The following is a 14,103-nucleotide window of genomic DNA, read 5'->3' as shown; positions in this document are numbered from 1 at the left end:
CACCGCTCACGTATGCAGCGGCCCTGACCGCTTTCTCTTTTGTGAGCTGCGGTGTCACTTCAGAGGACGGGAGGCAGCGAGGCCTCTGCGGGCTGCGGGCGGCCCCCTGGGCAGGACCCAGGGGGGAACGGCCAGGAATTGGCCCCGGGAGCCTCCCCAGAGGAGGCGGCCTCGCTTCCTTCCCCGCCTGTGGCGTAAACGTTGCCTCGCCGTTAATGCCCGCCCGGCCCCGGCCCGCCGCACGCAGCACGCGCCCCACCACCGCTCGGCGGGAAACGTGCGCCCCTGGCCCACCTCTCGCGGAAGTATCGCGAGATCCGTGCGGGGCGGGCCGGCGGGAGGGGCGGGGCCGCGCTGTGTTTGAGGCGGTGGGGGCCGCCCCCTGCCCCCCGGTGGCTCAGGCACCCGCCGCGCACAAAATGGACACCGGCCCCGGCGGCGCCGCCCGCCTGGACGGCGAGGTGCCTTCCACCTCCGCCGCGGCGGCCTCTGCGCAGGAGCCCGGCGCCGAGGAGGTACCGCTGCGGGGGCGGGCGGGGGGGGCCTCCGGGGACGAGCGCGCCTGGCCCCGCCGCCTCCTTCTCCAGTCGCCCCTCGGGCTGCGCCGTTCCGGCCCTGCGGCGGCCTCCCGGGCCGCTGGCAGAGCGCCGGCCCCTCTGCCGCAGTCTGTGAGGGCCCGGCTGCGCCGGAGCCGCGGCCCGGTCTGCGCGGCGGCCCTGCAGGCTGGCCCCCGCCCGGACACACCCCCCCGGCCCCGCCGGGCGGGCCGGCCCCCAGGTCTGGCCTGCAGCATCGCCGTGGCAGCTGCCGCCATCCGTACGGTCCAGGCGCCGCTATGGTGCCCCCTTCCCAGCCGTGCAGCCTGGGCACGCCGGTACTGGCCGTTTAGCCCGTGCTCCCGTGCCACGCAGCCGGCTCTGCCCTGTACCGACCCCCGCCAGCCCCGCAGCCTGTGCACTCCTGCAGGGCCCCCTCCTCCGGTGCCCCCCGCCCTGTGGTTTCCCTTCCCCGGTCCCCAGGTAAAGCTGTCCCGGAGCGGGATGGGGGCCGTGGGCTCGGCGGGAGCCAGGGTGCTCCGCAGGGGCGAGGGCGCTGGGTGCGGGTGTCGCGGTGGCGGCTCGGAGAGTTCGCGGCTGAAGGGGTCTGTCCCGGCCCTCACGCTTCACGGCTGCAGCCTTCCCTCTGCCCAGCCAAAATGCAACCGTGATGCAGAATGAACCCCTGAAAAGAGCATGTCACGGCTGCCAGCCTCCTCCCTTTAGATTTTTGGAAAAAAAAAAGACTACAGGCTAAGACACAAGAAATGTAAAAAGTGACGTATTTGGGTATCCTTGGAAACTGAACAAGATTTAACCTGAAGAATGAATCTTGTAAAAATTTAGTGTCATATTTTTATGATATTGGAGAAAATTGCAGAAATACTGATATTTGTGCAATCAGAATTCTAATTCCAATTGATGAAAGTCCATTTTTACCTGAAAAGAAGGCTTGATTCTTTATTTAATTACTTAAGTATACAAACAGCTATGAGATACAGTGTAATTCTGAACATTACCTGATTGTTCAGGGGAAAAAGTTTCTGTATCGGATACAACTTACTCTGCAAAATTTTATGCATGTCAACTGATAAAAAGTTGGTACTAAACGTTTAGAGAATGCCTGGCTGGAGAAATCATTTGAAAGCAGTGAATGATTTCAGATATTATCAACATTGTGCTACTGTGCTATCTGGTCAATATGTTTTTTTAAAGGAAAAAAAAAAGGGATTTTGCTGTTTGAGTTTTTATTCAGACTGTGGAATTTCACCTCATGTTGGGCCACAGGTCTGTTACATAGCTATACAGTTAGTTATACGATCTGCATGATGATGGCATATAATACAATCTGTTGTGCTCTGTTCCCCTTTCACTGTTTTACTTCACTATAATTAGTCTTTCTCGTTGTGGTAGTACCAAACAGTGTCTTAACTTAATGGCTATTTGGAATGTATTTCCGCTTTGTATATGCGAGTTAAACACAAAGGGGGTCCTTCTAATTATTCTTAATGCATCTGTTTAAAGTTCTCAATAGCACAGGTTACAAGAGTAAAGTCAACTAAAGCAGCGGCAGTTCTTATTCCCAGTCATTTATTTAGATGTTCATGTGACCTACCCAATTTTGGATTGACTGTTGCACTTACTAGATAGAAATCTCTCTCTCAAGTTAGTACCTGTGTTTAGCCTAAGTAGAGAGATTTCAAGGGGAAGTATTTTGGATCCTTGGAATACTCGGGGTCTGTTATTTTTGAAACTGCTGCATGATCATGTTTCTTGTAAGGTTTTTAAATGATGCCGGTTTTCAGGGGACTCTCTTATGTAGGGTTTAATCTTTAATGGGAAACTTTTCTAGGGTAGAGGCAGATTGTTACCAGCTAGCTTCCTCAGTTAAAAACAAAAGTACTTTTTTTGCTGGTTAATCAATTGTTTGCACTGAGGCTTCTGCTGATCCTCCTGTTTCCTGTTAAGTCAGCCCTCTAAGTGATGAAGACGCACTGTGTAAAGTTTCTAGGGTAAAACTCTCACAGACTTGATGAAATATTTTGTGGTTCTGTGTCATATTAGGTACATGATCCAGTGGGTTGTAAGAGAGAAGTATTCTTACTCATATCAAAATTTAATAATTGACGAGGTCTAGATTTTTACAACTCAGAACATTATGCAGAAGCAAGTTTGGATATGATGCTCGTCCCTACTACCTGTCTAGCTCCACCAGCCCAGAATAGTATTTTAGTGAAACTACAGCCTGTTCTTTTCCCTTGTAAGTTCTGAGGAAGAGAAACAGTATTGGGATGCATGTGTCTTAAGTTGTTTGTCTCTTTCATCAGCTTTTGACAGTCTCCTGTTCGTTATTTCTAATATTTTGGGGCCACCAATGTTCGACAGAAACACTGCAATGGGGGGGGGGGTGGGGGTGGGCAGGGAAACTGTGTTTTGTCTTGAAAGGTAAGGTGTAGGATGTGATTTTATAGTGCTGTGGCTGCAGTAACTTTACATGTCAGTTCATTTACCTCTTTTAACGCCCAGTGTGTTATTCACAAATACTTATTTCTGAATAAATTTCACTTGTATGCCATCATAAGTTTTCTTCTTCTGGGGAAATTTGAGTAACAACAGAACTGGCATTAGAGCCATCTGCCTTGGGGCTTGGAAAGAAAATACCGTGTTACATTTTACTTGGAAAACTTGCAGTTAAAAGGGATTCTCATCATACTGAGTTGTTCTGCTTTGTCCAGGAGAAACTCATGCTTACCTGAGGCAGACAACTTTTTTCCAGAAGCACATATCTATGAAATTTATTTCTAGGGGAAACGAGGGAGACATCTGAAATAGCCTGCTGTCAATTTTGTTTTCCTCTAAGGAGGAGTATTTTGTCACTTTAATAACAAGGATTGGGCCTGATATTAGCACTGGCAGTCTCTCTTACTGGAGTGTATGTTATATAGTAATATAATGGAGGTGTGAATATACACGTATGTATGACGTGCTCTTTGGCATGTTGGTGTAATAGTCCTCTCCTAGCATGGCTTTCTGAGATGAGCTCATTACCTATATGATTGAAGAAGCTGTAAGTGAGTAGAACATTTCTAATGCTACCTATTCGCAACATAATCATTTGGCTTTGCAAAGCCGAACTCACGCATTTGTAAAATCATTAAATTGTCAAACAACTTCATTATACACTTAATACTGTTCACCTTTGCAGAGAATTATGCCTTTGGGCCAAAACTTGAAAAGGTGATCTCTGACTTCAGAAAATATTCCTCCCATTTGCATGATTGTGCTTAAAATTAAAGAGTAAGTTGGCATATATATTTATCAGTAACAGTTGCAAAATTTAAGTCTAATGTTGCTTGAGAGACTTTTACATATTTAGTTGCATTTTGGCCTGGTTTTGCTGCTTGACCCTGAATAGTTTAGGTTAATTATTATTTCATTTTAATGTATTTATAGTAGGGTGATACTTAAAACGCTTGTCAGATTAAGACTCTGCTCTTACATTTTATACAGACATGCACTTTAGCAGTTCCTTTCAGATTATTCAGTGCTTTTCAAAAACATTTTTATCATTTAATGCATCTTAAAAACTGTTTAGGTTTTTTTTTATTTGCAGGAGGTGCGTGAAAAGGCATACTTCAAAGACTGAATTAGGAAAAAAAATCCACCAAACATTTCTCCCACGATTCTCTTCTTAAAAAAGATATTTTGATGGTATCATGGGGTTTGCCAGATTTTTTTTTTTTATATAGCAGTGTAGCAGTTGAAGTTGCTTTGAGCTTCCCAATTGAAGATAGAAATGAATCTTATAAACTACAAAAGTCAGCCATTTTTGTTACAGTTTCTTAAATTTCTTTCATTTATAGTAAATAAGGTAGTTCTCTGTTAACTGTCTAAAAGCATACCATGCAGTGGTTGCTGCATGGATTGATTTGGTTATTTAATTTGGTTATTTAATGGCTTTTCCTAGGCATGTGGCTAAGTGTGGTTAAACCTGTATTTCCAAATGAACTCTGACTATTCATCTAGAACAAACAAAACCCAACCAAGATGCAAGCGACAGAAATTTACCGTTAGGAATTTTACACTCAGAAATCACATTTAATTTTTTAAAATGTCTTTTCAAGGTATTAAATTTAATTATGCATTTAAAGCAAGATCTCTGTGAAAGATTAAACTTCATCGTCTTTCAGTACTTTCTTTCAATGCTTTCAACTTGGATCCTATTTGTAGAGATAAACATGAGGATGAGACAAATCTTCAACTTAGATTTTATCTGGTCATATCTCCTCTTTAGTTTCATCATGGATATCAGGTTCTGCTTTGGGTGAAATAATATGATTAATGCAGTCACTTCATTTTGAAATAATTATTTTTTAAAAGTAGCATGCTTATCTTGTGGTATGTAGGTTTGTTCAGTTTGATATCTTTTTGCTTTAGTAAACAAAGATGCTGATATTTATAAAGTGTTTAAAATTTGAATTCCAGAAAAATGATCCACCGTTTCAACTCAAACTTCCTCCAAAGGCAGCTAGACCTGAGAAAGAAGTTGACCCAGAATATGAAGAGAAGATGGTAAGTGTTTTCATGACAAAACATACTGTAGCTTCTTATGACATTTGTTTGTTTGCTTGAACTAGATCAACACAGTTACAAGGAGTTATTGCAGACTGGATGTGTCAAAAAATAAAAACAAATCAAGATTCATTTAAATGTCTAGTCCAGTGTGGTGTTTCTCACAGTGGCTAACAGTAGGTATTCAGTGAAGAATATGAGAACAGAGGAAGCAGATAGCGATAGTTCTGTTAAATACTGTCCCACTCTTCCAAGTCTTTTTGTCTGCATGATTTCTGGAGTTGGAAGCTCTGTTTTTTCTCCTCAGTAGTTGTCAGAGGATTTTTGTTTTTTTCTTTCTTTTTTTTTCCCCCTGGATTTATCTGCTTGCTTTTTTTCCCCTCATGTAGGTTTAGTTATCCACACCTTCCTGTGGTAAGGAGTTTCTATTCAATTGCATTTTATATTTATAACTCTCCCTTTTTGGTTTTCAATTTGTCTCTGCTAGTTTTATTTGATGACCCCTTGAGTCATGTCGGACGCATCCTTAAGCTACTTCTTAAATGAGAGAAATACTGAAGCTGCCAGTTTCTCATCATATAAAAACATAAGGTTTTAAATGTTGATATGCCCATAATATATGTGCCTTAACAATGCAAAAGAGGATCTGTCCATGACACAAATGAAGGGAGGTTGTAGTAAAGAGGCAGAAACCAGGAGAACATTACAAGAGTTGTTCTTGAATAACACATGTAGCAAGTTCTTGGTTGAAGCTGGTATCTGCATCTTGCTGCATTTTTCTTAAAAGCTTTAACGTTAAATGGGTGCTAAATAATTACAGTAGAGTCTGAAAGGATTGGATACCACAGAAGCCAGGGAAGAGTATCACTGTTAGACACAGAAAAATTGATACCTAGTTGTATGAATACTTAATTTTTAGCCAAAGAGAAGACACACAAGTAAATCTGTTTGTTGAGAATGAGTTGAATAAATAACTAAACTTGATTTCACAGTAATACATGGTGAATTTACATCTTTCCTAAATTAGAATGTTAGCTCAGTTGTTCTAAGAGGCAAAGGGAATAGGTCTCAAAAAATCTAGCTTTCATTATGCAGTCGTGAGCTAGACCTTTACTATTTATCAAGGCATGCTGCTCACACCCAGCCAATAATTTTGCAGGCAAAAAAGTATATTGTGGCATTCAGTAGAGAACCTTACCAGTTATGGTTAGCTTGCCAAAACCATCATGTATTATTTGTTTAATATACATCCTCTGAATGGATTTGTTCTCATCCTGTACGAGCATAAACATCCACGTCTTTAGTCCCCCTTTTAGAATTTGTTTTTTTCCCTAAAAGTTTTACTTGATATTTACAGTTTGTTCGGTTTTCAAGTTATTTTCACAAATGGTCCAATAATGAATGCAAGGGAAAAATAATAGTAATTTTTTTCCGGAGATCTTTGTAAAGATGTTTATTTGCTGGTAAGTGGTGTGCTATTAAAAGAAATGGGTTGCCCTCATGTGGCGAGATCATGCATTGCATGTCAGGTTCGTTTTTATTGCCCTTTTCTTTGGTTTGTGTTATTGCTGTTAGAGCACTTTTACTTGCATGTAAGTTACCTGCAGAAAAGCTTTCTGTTGTTTGTATATTTCTTAGAAAGGTTATGGTACAGAACTACAATTTCACTTTTGTAGTTTATATCAAGATGTGTAAATGACATCACATGAAAATTGCTTTAAGTGGTACAGTGTTACATGATGCTTAGAAATGGCATAGAGAAACTGATAACAATTGCATTCTGTCAGACAACATTTGCATTTTATCATATTTTTCTTAAAAATGATGTAACCTGTCTTTTAAATGTAGAGAAGGACATATGTTTTGCTGTGTTTATATAGTGAAGTGCATATGCCTCATTGATATGGCAAAACTGAAATGATTGAAATTTGAAATCTCACAGTAAAATTCACAAACTTCAGTGAAAGCAGTATTGAGCTGGTGCATCCATTACTTTAGTCATACTTCTAAAAGCAGAGCTACCACATTGTTGTCCTGGATCACATCCTGATAGCCTTGAAGCTGATGGAAGTTTTGCCACTGACTTGAGCAAGGTTAGGATTTCATCCCTTACTGTAAGTCAGAACCTTAGTTTTTTCTTCATCTTTTGTAGACAGTCCTTTAAAGCATCCTTTCACAGTTGCTGGTGTGCCATGCAGACTTAAGCAATCTATACAAGTAAACTGTTTTTGGGTTGTTTACTAATCTTTGAGTTTTGAATGGGGATGAATTGCTGCGATGAGGTTATCAAGTCCTGCCATGTCTTCCGGATTGCTGTGGTATTCATGAAAGATCATTTGAACTACCACATGTTACAGTTGGTGCTCTAAAGCAATTCGTGCTTAGCTGTAAGCTGAAGCAGCTCAAGAGCTATTTCATGATGCTGTAGCCCTCTGAGTTGGCTAACAGTAGGCAGATGGTCTTGTTGGTCTTTCCTCACATAAGTTGTTCTCACGAGTGTCTAAATTCTGTTTCTTAATAAAAATACATTTTTTTATGACGAGAAGTTATTGATTTTTCTTTTTTTAATTTTCTCCCCACTTTGGAAACTAGAAAGCAGATCGAGCAAAAAGGTTTGAATTCCTCCTGAAGCAGACAGAACTTTTTGCACATTTTATTCAGCCTGCAGCACAAAAATCACCAACATCTCCATTGAAAGTCAAGCTGGGACGGCCACGGATGAAAAAAGATGAAAAACAGAGTTTGATTTCAGCTGGGGAGTATGTTTTATTTTTATTTCCAACTTCTTACGCTTTCAAACAAATCATGCATTTCAACATATCTGTTTAGTTAGTAGCATAGAGATTGTGCTTTAAGTAAGTCCAGAACTTTTGCTTTTAATGGTGTATCATCATTTCTTTAAAAGCTAGTGTATGCATGCTGATCCATTGTTAGTATGACCTTGGATCAGGAATGCACTTTTAAAGTAAATTCCCTGATTTTTGCCACTTACCATGCTTTGGTTCATATTGTGGAGTGATTTTGGAGCGCATGAGTTGAATTTCTTTTGCATAATGCTGAACTAGAAGATATACTCGAGAAATGCACCTGATGTGCTCCAGCTGCTAGTGGGCATGTCAGTGGGACCAGAGTGGAGCTAAACCAAGTTAAAACAGGACAACATGCATGTGGTGTGGATGTTGGATCCTCAGCACCAATTGTCTCGCTCCACCAGTCTGTCTATATTAGTCAGCAATGCAGGCATAGCCTATATGTAGTGTTTCTGAGGGGTTTTGTAATAGCAAGCAACTAGTTTTTGGAACATTTACAAAATGGCATTTTCTATTTTATAAATGAAAAAAAAATTTTTTTTTAATTGAATGTGATTCTTCTGAATGGCATAGTTATCAAGTAATTGATTGTAAGGCCACCACTGATGTGTGTCTTGTATTTCTGTGTTGCTCATGAAAAAGTACCTTAGAGAACTCATGATACTTGTTCTCAGAGTATAGTTACGGCTCTGGAGGAGAGGGCTTCATATCAGCCTTTCTAATTAAAGCTGGAATGAACTTATTAACTTATTAACAGGATATTATTTTGGTCAGGGTACTATACCACACACATTGTAGATCAATGATTGTTGCTGTTATAATTTGTCTCTTTTGATTTTATAGTCAGTGTTTTGAAATTATTTCATATAAACATGAATCTTGGATTCTTTCTTTAGTTATCGTCACAGGCGCACAGAACAAGAAGAAGATGAAGAGCTGTTGTCAGAGAGTCGAAAAACGTCTAATGTGTGTATTCGATTTGAGGAGTCTCCTTCATGTAAGTATTGTATTGACAGCTTTCTGATTGCTTTGATGTAATTAAAATCTGAGCAGATCACAATTAAATTTTTCCACTTAGAATTAGTATTTTTCTACTTAGAGGAATCTTACATTTACAGATGTGAAAGGAGGAACACTAAGAGATTATCAGGTTAGAGGTTTGAACTGGATGATCTCATTGTATGAAAATGGTGTTAATGGCATTCTGGCAGATGAAATGGTAAGCAGTAATCTTTTGGAATTTTTGTGGTAATTATTGAGCAAAATTCAACATTAAAGTGCCTATAATATTTAATGTATGTGCAGTAGTATGCATCATTCTACAACAGTTAGATTTTTCACAACTGGAATTGTAATGCAATGAAAGAAATTGTATTGCAAACATTTGCTGTGTAGTTTGCTTTAAACAACTTAAGTGGCAGAATTATATAGTAGGAAAATTGTTTGAAACTATTTCTATATAGTATTTCATTTCAACAGGTTTCTTTCCCCCCTCTCTTTGTCAATGCAGGGTCTTGGTAAGACTCTGCAAACTATAGCATTATTAGGCTATCTGAAGCATTACCGAAACATTCCTGGGCCACACATGGTCCTGGTTCCAAAATCAACTTTGCACAATTGGATGAATGAATTCAAACGCTGGGTTCCATCATTACGTGCTGTTTGCCTTATTGGAGATAAAGACGCCAGAGTAAGTGCTCTACATTTCAAAGATGTATGCATAATTTGCCTAAAACTAGCATTTTGGTATGTGGAATTCTCCTTAAGCTACTTCCTTAATTACAGTATTTTTTAGTAATCTTTACCTATATTAGCATTTAAAATGCAAAATGTTATGCTTGTAACTGTGAGGAAAAAATGCAAATCAATAGTGAAATAATAGACTGGGATCAAAGTACAGCTGACTTACCCCTTTTTCTGTTGTCTTCCTCTTTGATTTTTGCACCTATTTTTTTTCCTCTTCTGTGTTTGCATTGTTACAGTGTTTATTCATTTTCCTTTATTGCCCTCACTTTGTAACCTCTTTCTTCACCTTTTCTAGGTGACTTCTCTCACTCTATTTGCGTCTTATGTCTGTGCCTTGCCTTGTAACTAGGATTCTGTTGTAGAGCTTTTCATCTTCCATGGTGAAGGCCTTAAAATAGATAAAGGGTGGTTTTCTAACTTGAAGGGGATCAGTGAGCTGGATGTTCCTATGAATTCTGTGACTCCTCGTATGGGTTGCATGGCTGCCTGTTACTGCTTGAGGATAGGAAGGCTCTACAGAGGGATCTGGACAGGCTGGATCGATGCGCCGAGACCAATTGTATGGGATGCAACAAGGCTCAGTGCGGGGTCCTGCAGTTGGGTCACAACAACCCCATGCAACGCTACAGGCTTGGGGAAGAGCGGCTGGAAAGCTGCCTGGTGGAAAAGGACCTGGGGGTGTTGGTCGACAGCTAGCTGAATATGAGCCAGCAGTGTGCCCAGGTGGCCAAGAAGGCCAAGAGCATCCTATCTTGTATTAGAAATAGTGTGGCCGGCAGGAGTAGGGAAGTGATTGTCCCCCTGTACTCGGCTGCACCTCGAATCCTGTGTTCAGTTTTGGGCCCCTCACTACAAGAAGGACATGGAGGTGCTGGAGCGTGTCCAGAGAAGAGTAACGAAGCTGGTGAAGGCTCTGAGAACAAGACTTACGAGAAGCGGCTGAGGGAACTGGGGTGGTTTTTACAAGTGATAGAACAAGAGGAAAAGGCCTCACGTTGCGCCAGGGGAGGTTTAGATTGGATATTAGGAGAAATTTCTTTACCGAAAGGGTTGTCAAGCACTGGAACAGGCTGCCCAGGGTTGAGTCACCTTCCCTGGAGGTGTTTAAAAGACATGTAGATGTGGTGCTTAGGGATATGGTTTAGTGGTGGACTTGGTAGTATTATGGTTGGACTCAATGATCTTAAAGGTCTTTTCCAACCTAAATGATTCTATGATTCTGCAAGAGGAGCTGCTGGTTCTGCCAGTGATTTGGACAGTTCCTTCCAGCGCTATGGTCTTGGATTTGACTGTACTGCTCTTTGCAGATTGTTTTAATCTGAAGTCTGATAATATTTGTACCACAGTGTGTTTATTGCTAGATCCATGGAATGAAATGAAGATTGTGTTGAAGGGAAGTGTGCACCTTCACTTTGTGCTTTCTTTGCTTTCAAAGTCTTATAGTTGTATTGTCATAACTTTTCATTTCCTCGTTTTCTACTTAATCTCTCTGTTCTGTGGTGGTTAAAGCACCTCTGAGCTTACATTTGCATTTGTAAGTCAGTGCATAGTATTGTACAGAACACTCCTTTATTAGGTAGCTCTTCAAGGTGTGGACTTGAACAATTCTGTCAGTCCTACTAGCTGGGGTGATCAGTGTACCCTACTAAGTAAGTTCTTGGAGACCTGCACGTGTGGCTTTTCCATAGGGTGACATTCTTTCATCTAAAAGGATTTATGTGCCTAGATGTGTATCCCTTACAAAATAGAGATGGGATAGAGGAGGGAGATCTTTAGGAAAGAGAGAAGATGGGAGTGGGCTATGTGAGTTGCTTTGAAAGACTTTTTTTATGGATTGTGTCTTTGGACTAGTTAGTTTAGAGGGTTTTTTCCCTATTGGTAGTATGTACTGTATGTAAATTACAGAGAAATTATGCTGAAGAGTAAATATTTAATTTTGAATAGGAGAAAATTTGTATTTTGCTTAACCTCAGCTGATGATCTGTCTGTGCCTAAAGTACAAAGGATTGAAGGCTTTTGTTACAGTAACTTTCAGTTACTGAAAAGATGTTTCAGAGTCTTCTTTTGTGTGCTAGTTTAGCGCATCAGTAATGTTGGCGGAGATAGGTTTCACTGAATTCCATATAAATTTCCATATTTATAAATGTTTAATTTAATTGTTCTGCTTTAGGCTGCTTTTATTCGTGATGTTATGATGCCTGGTGAATGGGATGTTTGTGTTACATCATATGAAATGGTAATTAAAGAGAAATCAGTCTTCAAAAAATTTAACTGGAGGTACCTGGTAATTGATGAAGCCCACAGAATAAAGAATGAGAAGTCTAAGGTAAACTCAAAATTATTTGATACTTTGAAGATAATTTGACAGAAAAGATTCCATCTTATTTTAGCAGATTTTAAGTGTTATGTGTGTTTTTTTTTTTTAAATATAAGCTGTAAGCTATTGGGTGGTAAATATGAATTTCATAGGTAGCTCACTGTCTTTAAATTTAGTTGATGTTGTTTCAGGTTTCAGAAAGTGATGAAAATTCATTATGCTTAAATGTACATGATGATGATAACTATTTGTTGTATTTCTAGCTGTCAGAGATTGTACGTGAGTTCAAGACAACAAATCGATTGCTGCTTACAGGAACTCCTTTACAGAATAACCTCCATGAGCTTTGGGCATTACTCAATTTTCTTTTACCTGATGTCTTCAATTCTGCAGATGTAAGTTGAGGTTTGGAAATAGTCTTGTTCTTGTTTTGATTCCCAGGCTGCTTTCTGCAGAAGAGAAGAATGACTAGCCTAGTAAGAGACATAAGATGTGGGAGACCTGGATTCGGTAGAAGCTCTGTGGCTTACCTAACTGTAGACTGCTTTTTTTTGCTCTACCTACTTAAAACAGTGCATTCTGTTAGTGCAGATAAGGCCTCAGGCCAGTAATAGCAAATGTAATACTTTAAATAGTTCAAGAATTATGCAAAGTGGAAAAAAAATTTGGGAAAGCAATGCAGAATGAAGAATATGAAGCATCCAAATAGGCGTAAGCCTTTTTTTGATTTAGAATTTGGGTCATCTTTCTACTCTTACTGTTAAAGTTTGCTCGTACTTGTATTGCTTGCTTCCATTGCATTTGCTCTATTGTCCATCTCATTTACTCAAGGATTCAGGTTTCTTTTTCTTTTTTTACCTTCTTGTCCCATCATTACACAAGCACTAAGGGGAACCTTCACACTGCAGTGATGAGCGTGGAAAACCACTGTAAATTAAGCAGAGTAATAGTATTTTGTCTGCGGAGTTACTGAGTTGACTTGAATGTTACAACGTGCTGGGGAGCTGGCACAGAAGTGCAGACTGATTTTTCTTTCACTCATAGAAGTCATTTGTCTCAAGATTTGTGCCACTCTCAGCTGGAGAGAAAGAGAGTCAATACGCGTCTGTTAAAAATACAGATGATAAACTGTTCATACCAATTGTGCTGTTTCTTACCACAGGATTTTGACTCATGGTTCGACACTAAAAATTGTCTCGGTGATCAGAAACTTGTAGAAAGACTTCATGCTGTAAGTAATTAAAGCTGTAATCATGTGTCATCGTTAGCATACACAGTGTAAAAAAGGAAAACAGATTATTTCCCCCTTCATCTCAAAGTTGAGAACATGAACAGAAATGCCCAGCAGAATTTTCATGAATTAAATATTGGCACTTATTATTATAGGTACTGCTTTTTGTAACATGACTGACTGAAGCAGACAAAAACTATACATAAAATGTGAAAATGAAGAGTTTTGAAGTCTTTTTGAAACCATTTATTATTGTGAATAGTATACTGATACAGATGTCATGCTAGTCTGAATAAAGGCATGCCTTTACCTTTATTTTACTGTGCATGAGGTAAAAAACGTTTTTCATCATACAGTAGCAAAACAAATCAGAAGGAAGTACAACATATATTGCTTATTTTTGAAACATTGGTGTATTTTGTATACACTGCTAGTGGAAATGAAACAGAGCTTATGTTAAAAGGTAATAAATAGATTTTATAAGCTTATGGGTTTGGGCCTTGCTTAGGATAACAACTGGGATGAATATGGCAATCTTTATGTAGTGTTACATATTTATGTGTGAACTTAGCCTATTAGTGGACAACTTCATTTTGCAGACTTTAGCAGAATTTTTCTGAAGAAGTCACCATGACAGCAATAGATACTGATTAGTTCTGAATAAACATCAGATAATTGAATCTGTTAATTTTGTATTTGAGGCAATCAATTTTACAAATTTATCTGTGGAAAAACTCTTTAATTTGTGTAGGTTTTGAAGCCATTTTTATTACGTCGCATAAAAGCTGAAGTAGAAAAGAGTTTGCCTCCAAAGAAGGAAGTAAAAATTTATCTTGGGCTCAGCAAAATGCAGAGGGAATGGTGAGTTATTTACATCAAAGTAAGATTCTT

At 39.8% G+C, this 14,103-nt stretch overlaps 1 protein-coding gene across 3 annotated transcripts in view; it reads left to right on the top strand.

The window, feature by feature from the left end:
* Positions 1 to 328: 328 nt before the first annotated feature.
* SMARCA1 (SNF2 related chromatin remodeling ATPase 1) overlaps positions 329 to 14,103 on the top strand; it is a 37,581-nt gene continuing 23,806 nt past the window's right edge. The window contains exons 1-10 of one of the 3 annotated variants that reach the window (XM_075162397.1): positions 329 to 515; positions 5,022 to 5,108; positions 7,701 to 7,867; positions 8,815 to 8,915; positions 9,037 to 9,137; positions 9,429 to 9,608; positions 11,835 to 11,990; positions 12,245 to 12,376; positions 13,144 to 13,212; positions 13,964 to 14,073. In XM_075162397.1, coding sequence (XP_075018498.1) covers positions 420 to 515; positions 5,022 to 5,108; positions 7,701 to 7,867; positions 8,815 to 8,915; positions 9,037 to 9,137; positions 9,429 to 9,608; positions 11,835 to 11,990; positions 12,245 to 12,376; positions 13,144 to 13,212; positions 13,964 to 14,073 — 1,199 coding nt within the window. In that variant the 5' untranslated portion in view covers positions 329 to 419. Of the gene's footprint in view, positions 516 to 5,021; positions 5,109 to 7,700; positions 7,868 to 8,814; positions 8,916 to 9,036; positions 9,138 to 9,428; positions 9,609 to 11,834; positions 11,991 to 12,244; positions 12,377 to 13,143; positions 13,213 to 13,963; positions 14,074 to 14,103 lie in introns of those variants that run through there. The other 2 variants (XM_075162396.1, XM_075162398.1) reach the window with 2 other exon arrangements.

Source organism: Calonectris borealis, chromosome 13, assembly GCF_964195595.1.
Source record: "Calonectris borealis chromosome 13, bCalBor7.hap1.2, whole genome shotgun sequence".
Taxonomy (NCBI): Eukaryota; Metazoa; Chordata; class Aves; order Procellariiformes; family Procellariidae; genus Calonectris; species Calonectris borealis.
This window is presented reverse-complemented; position numbering and strand designations above follow the sequence as displayed.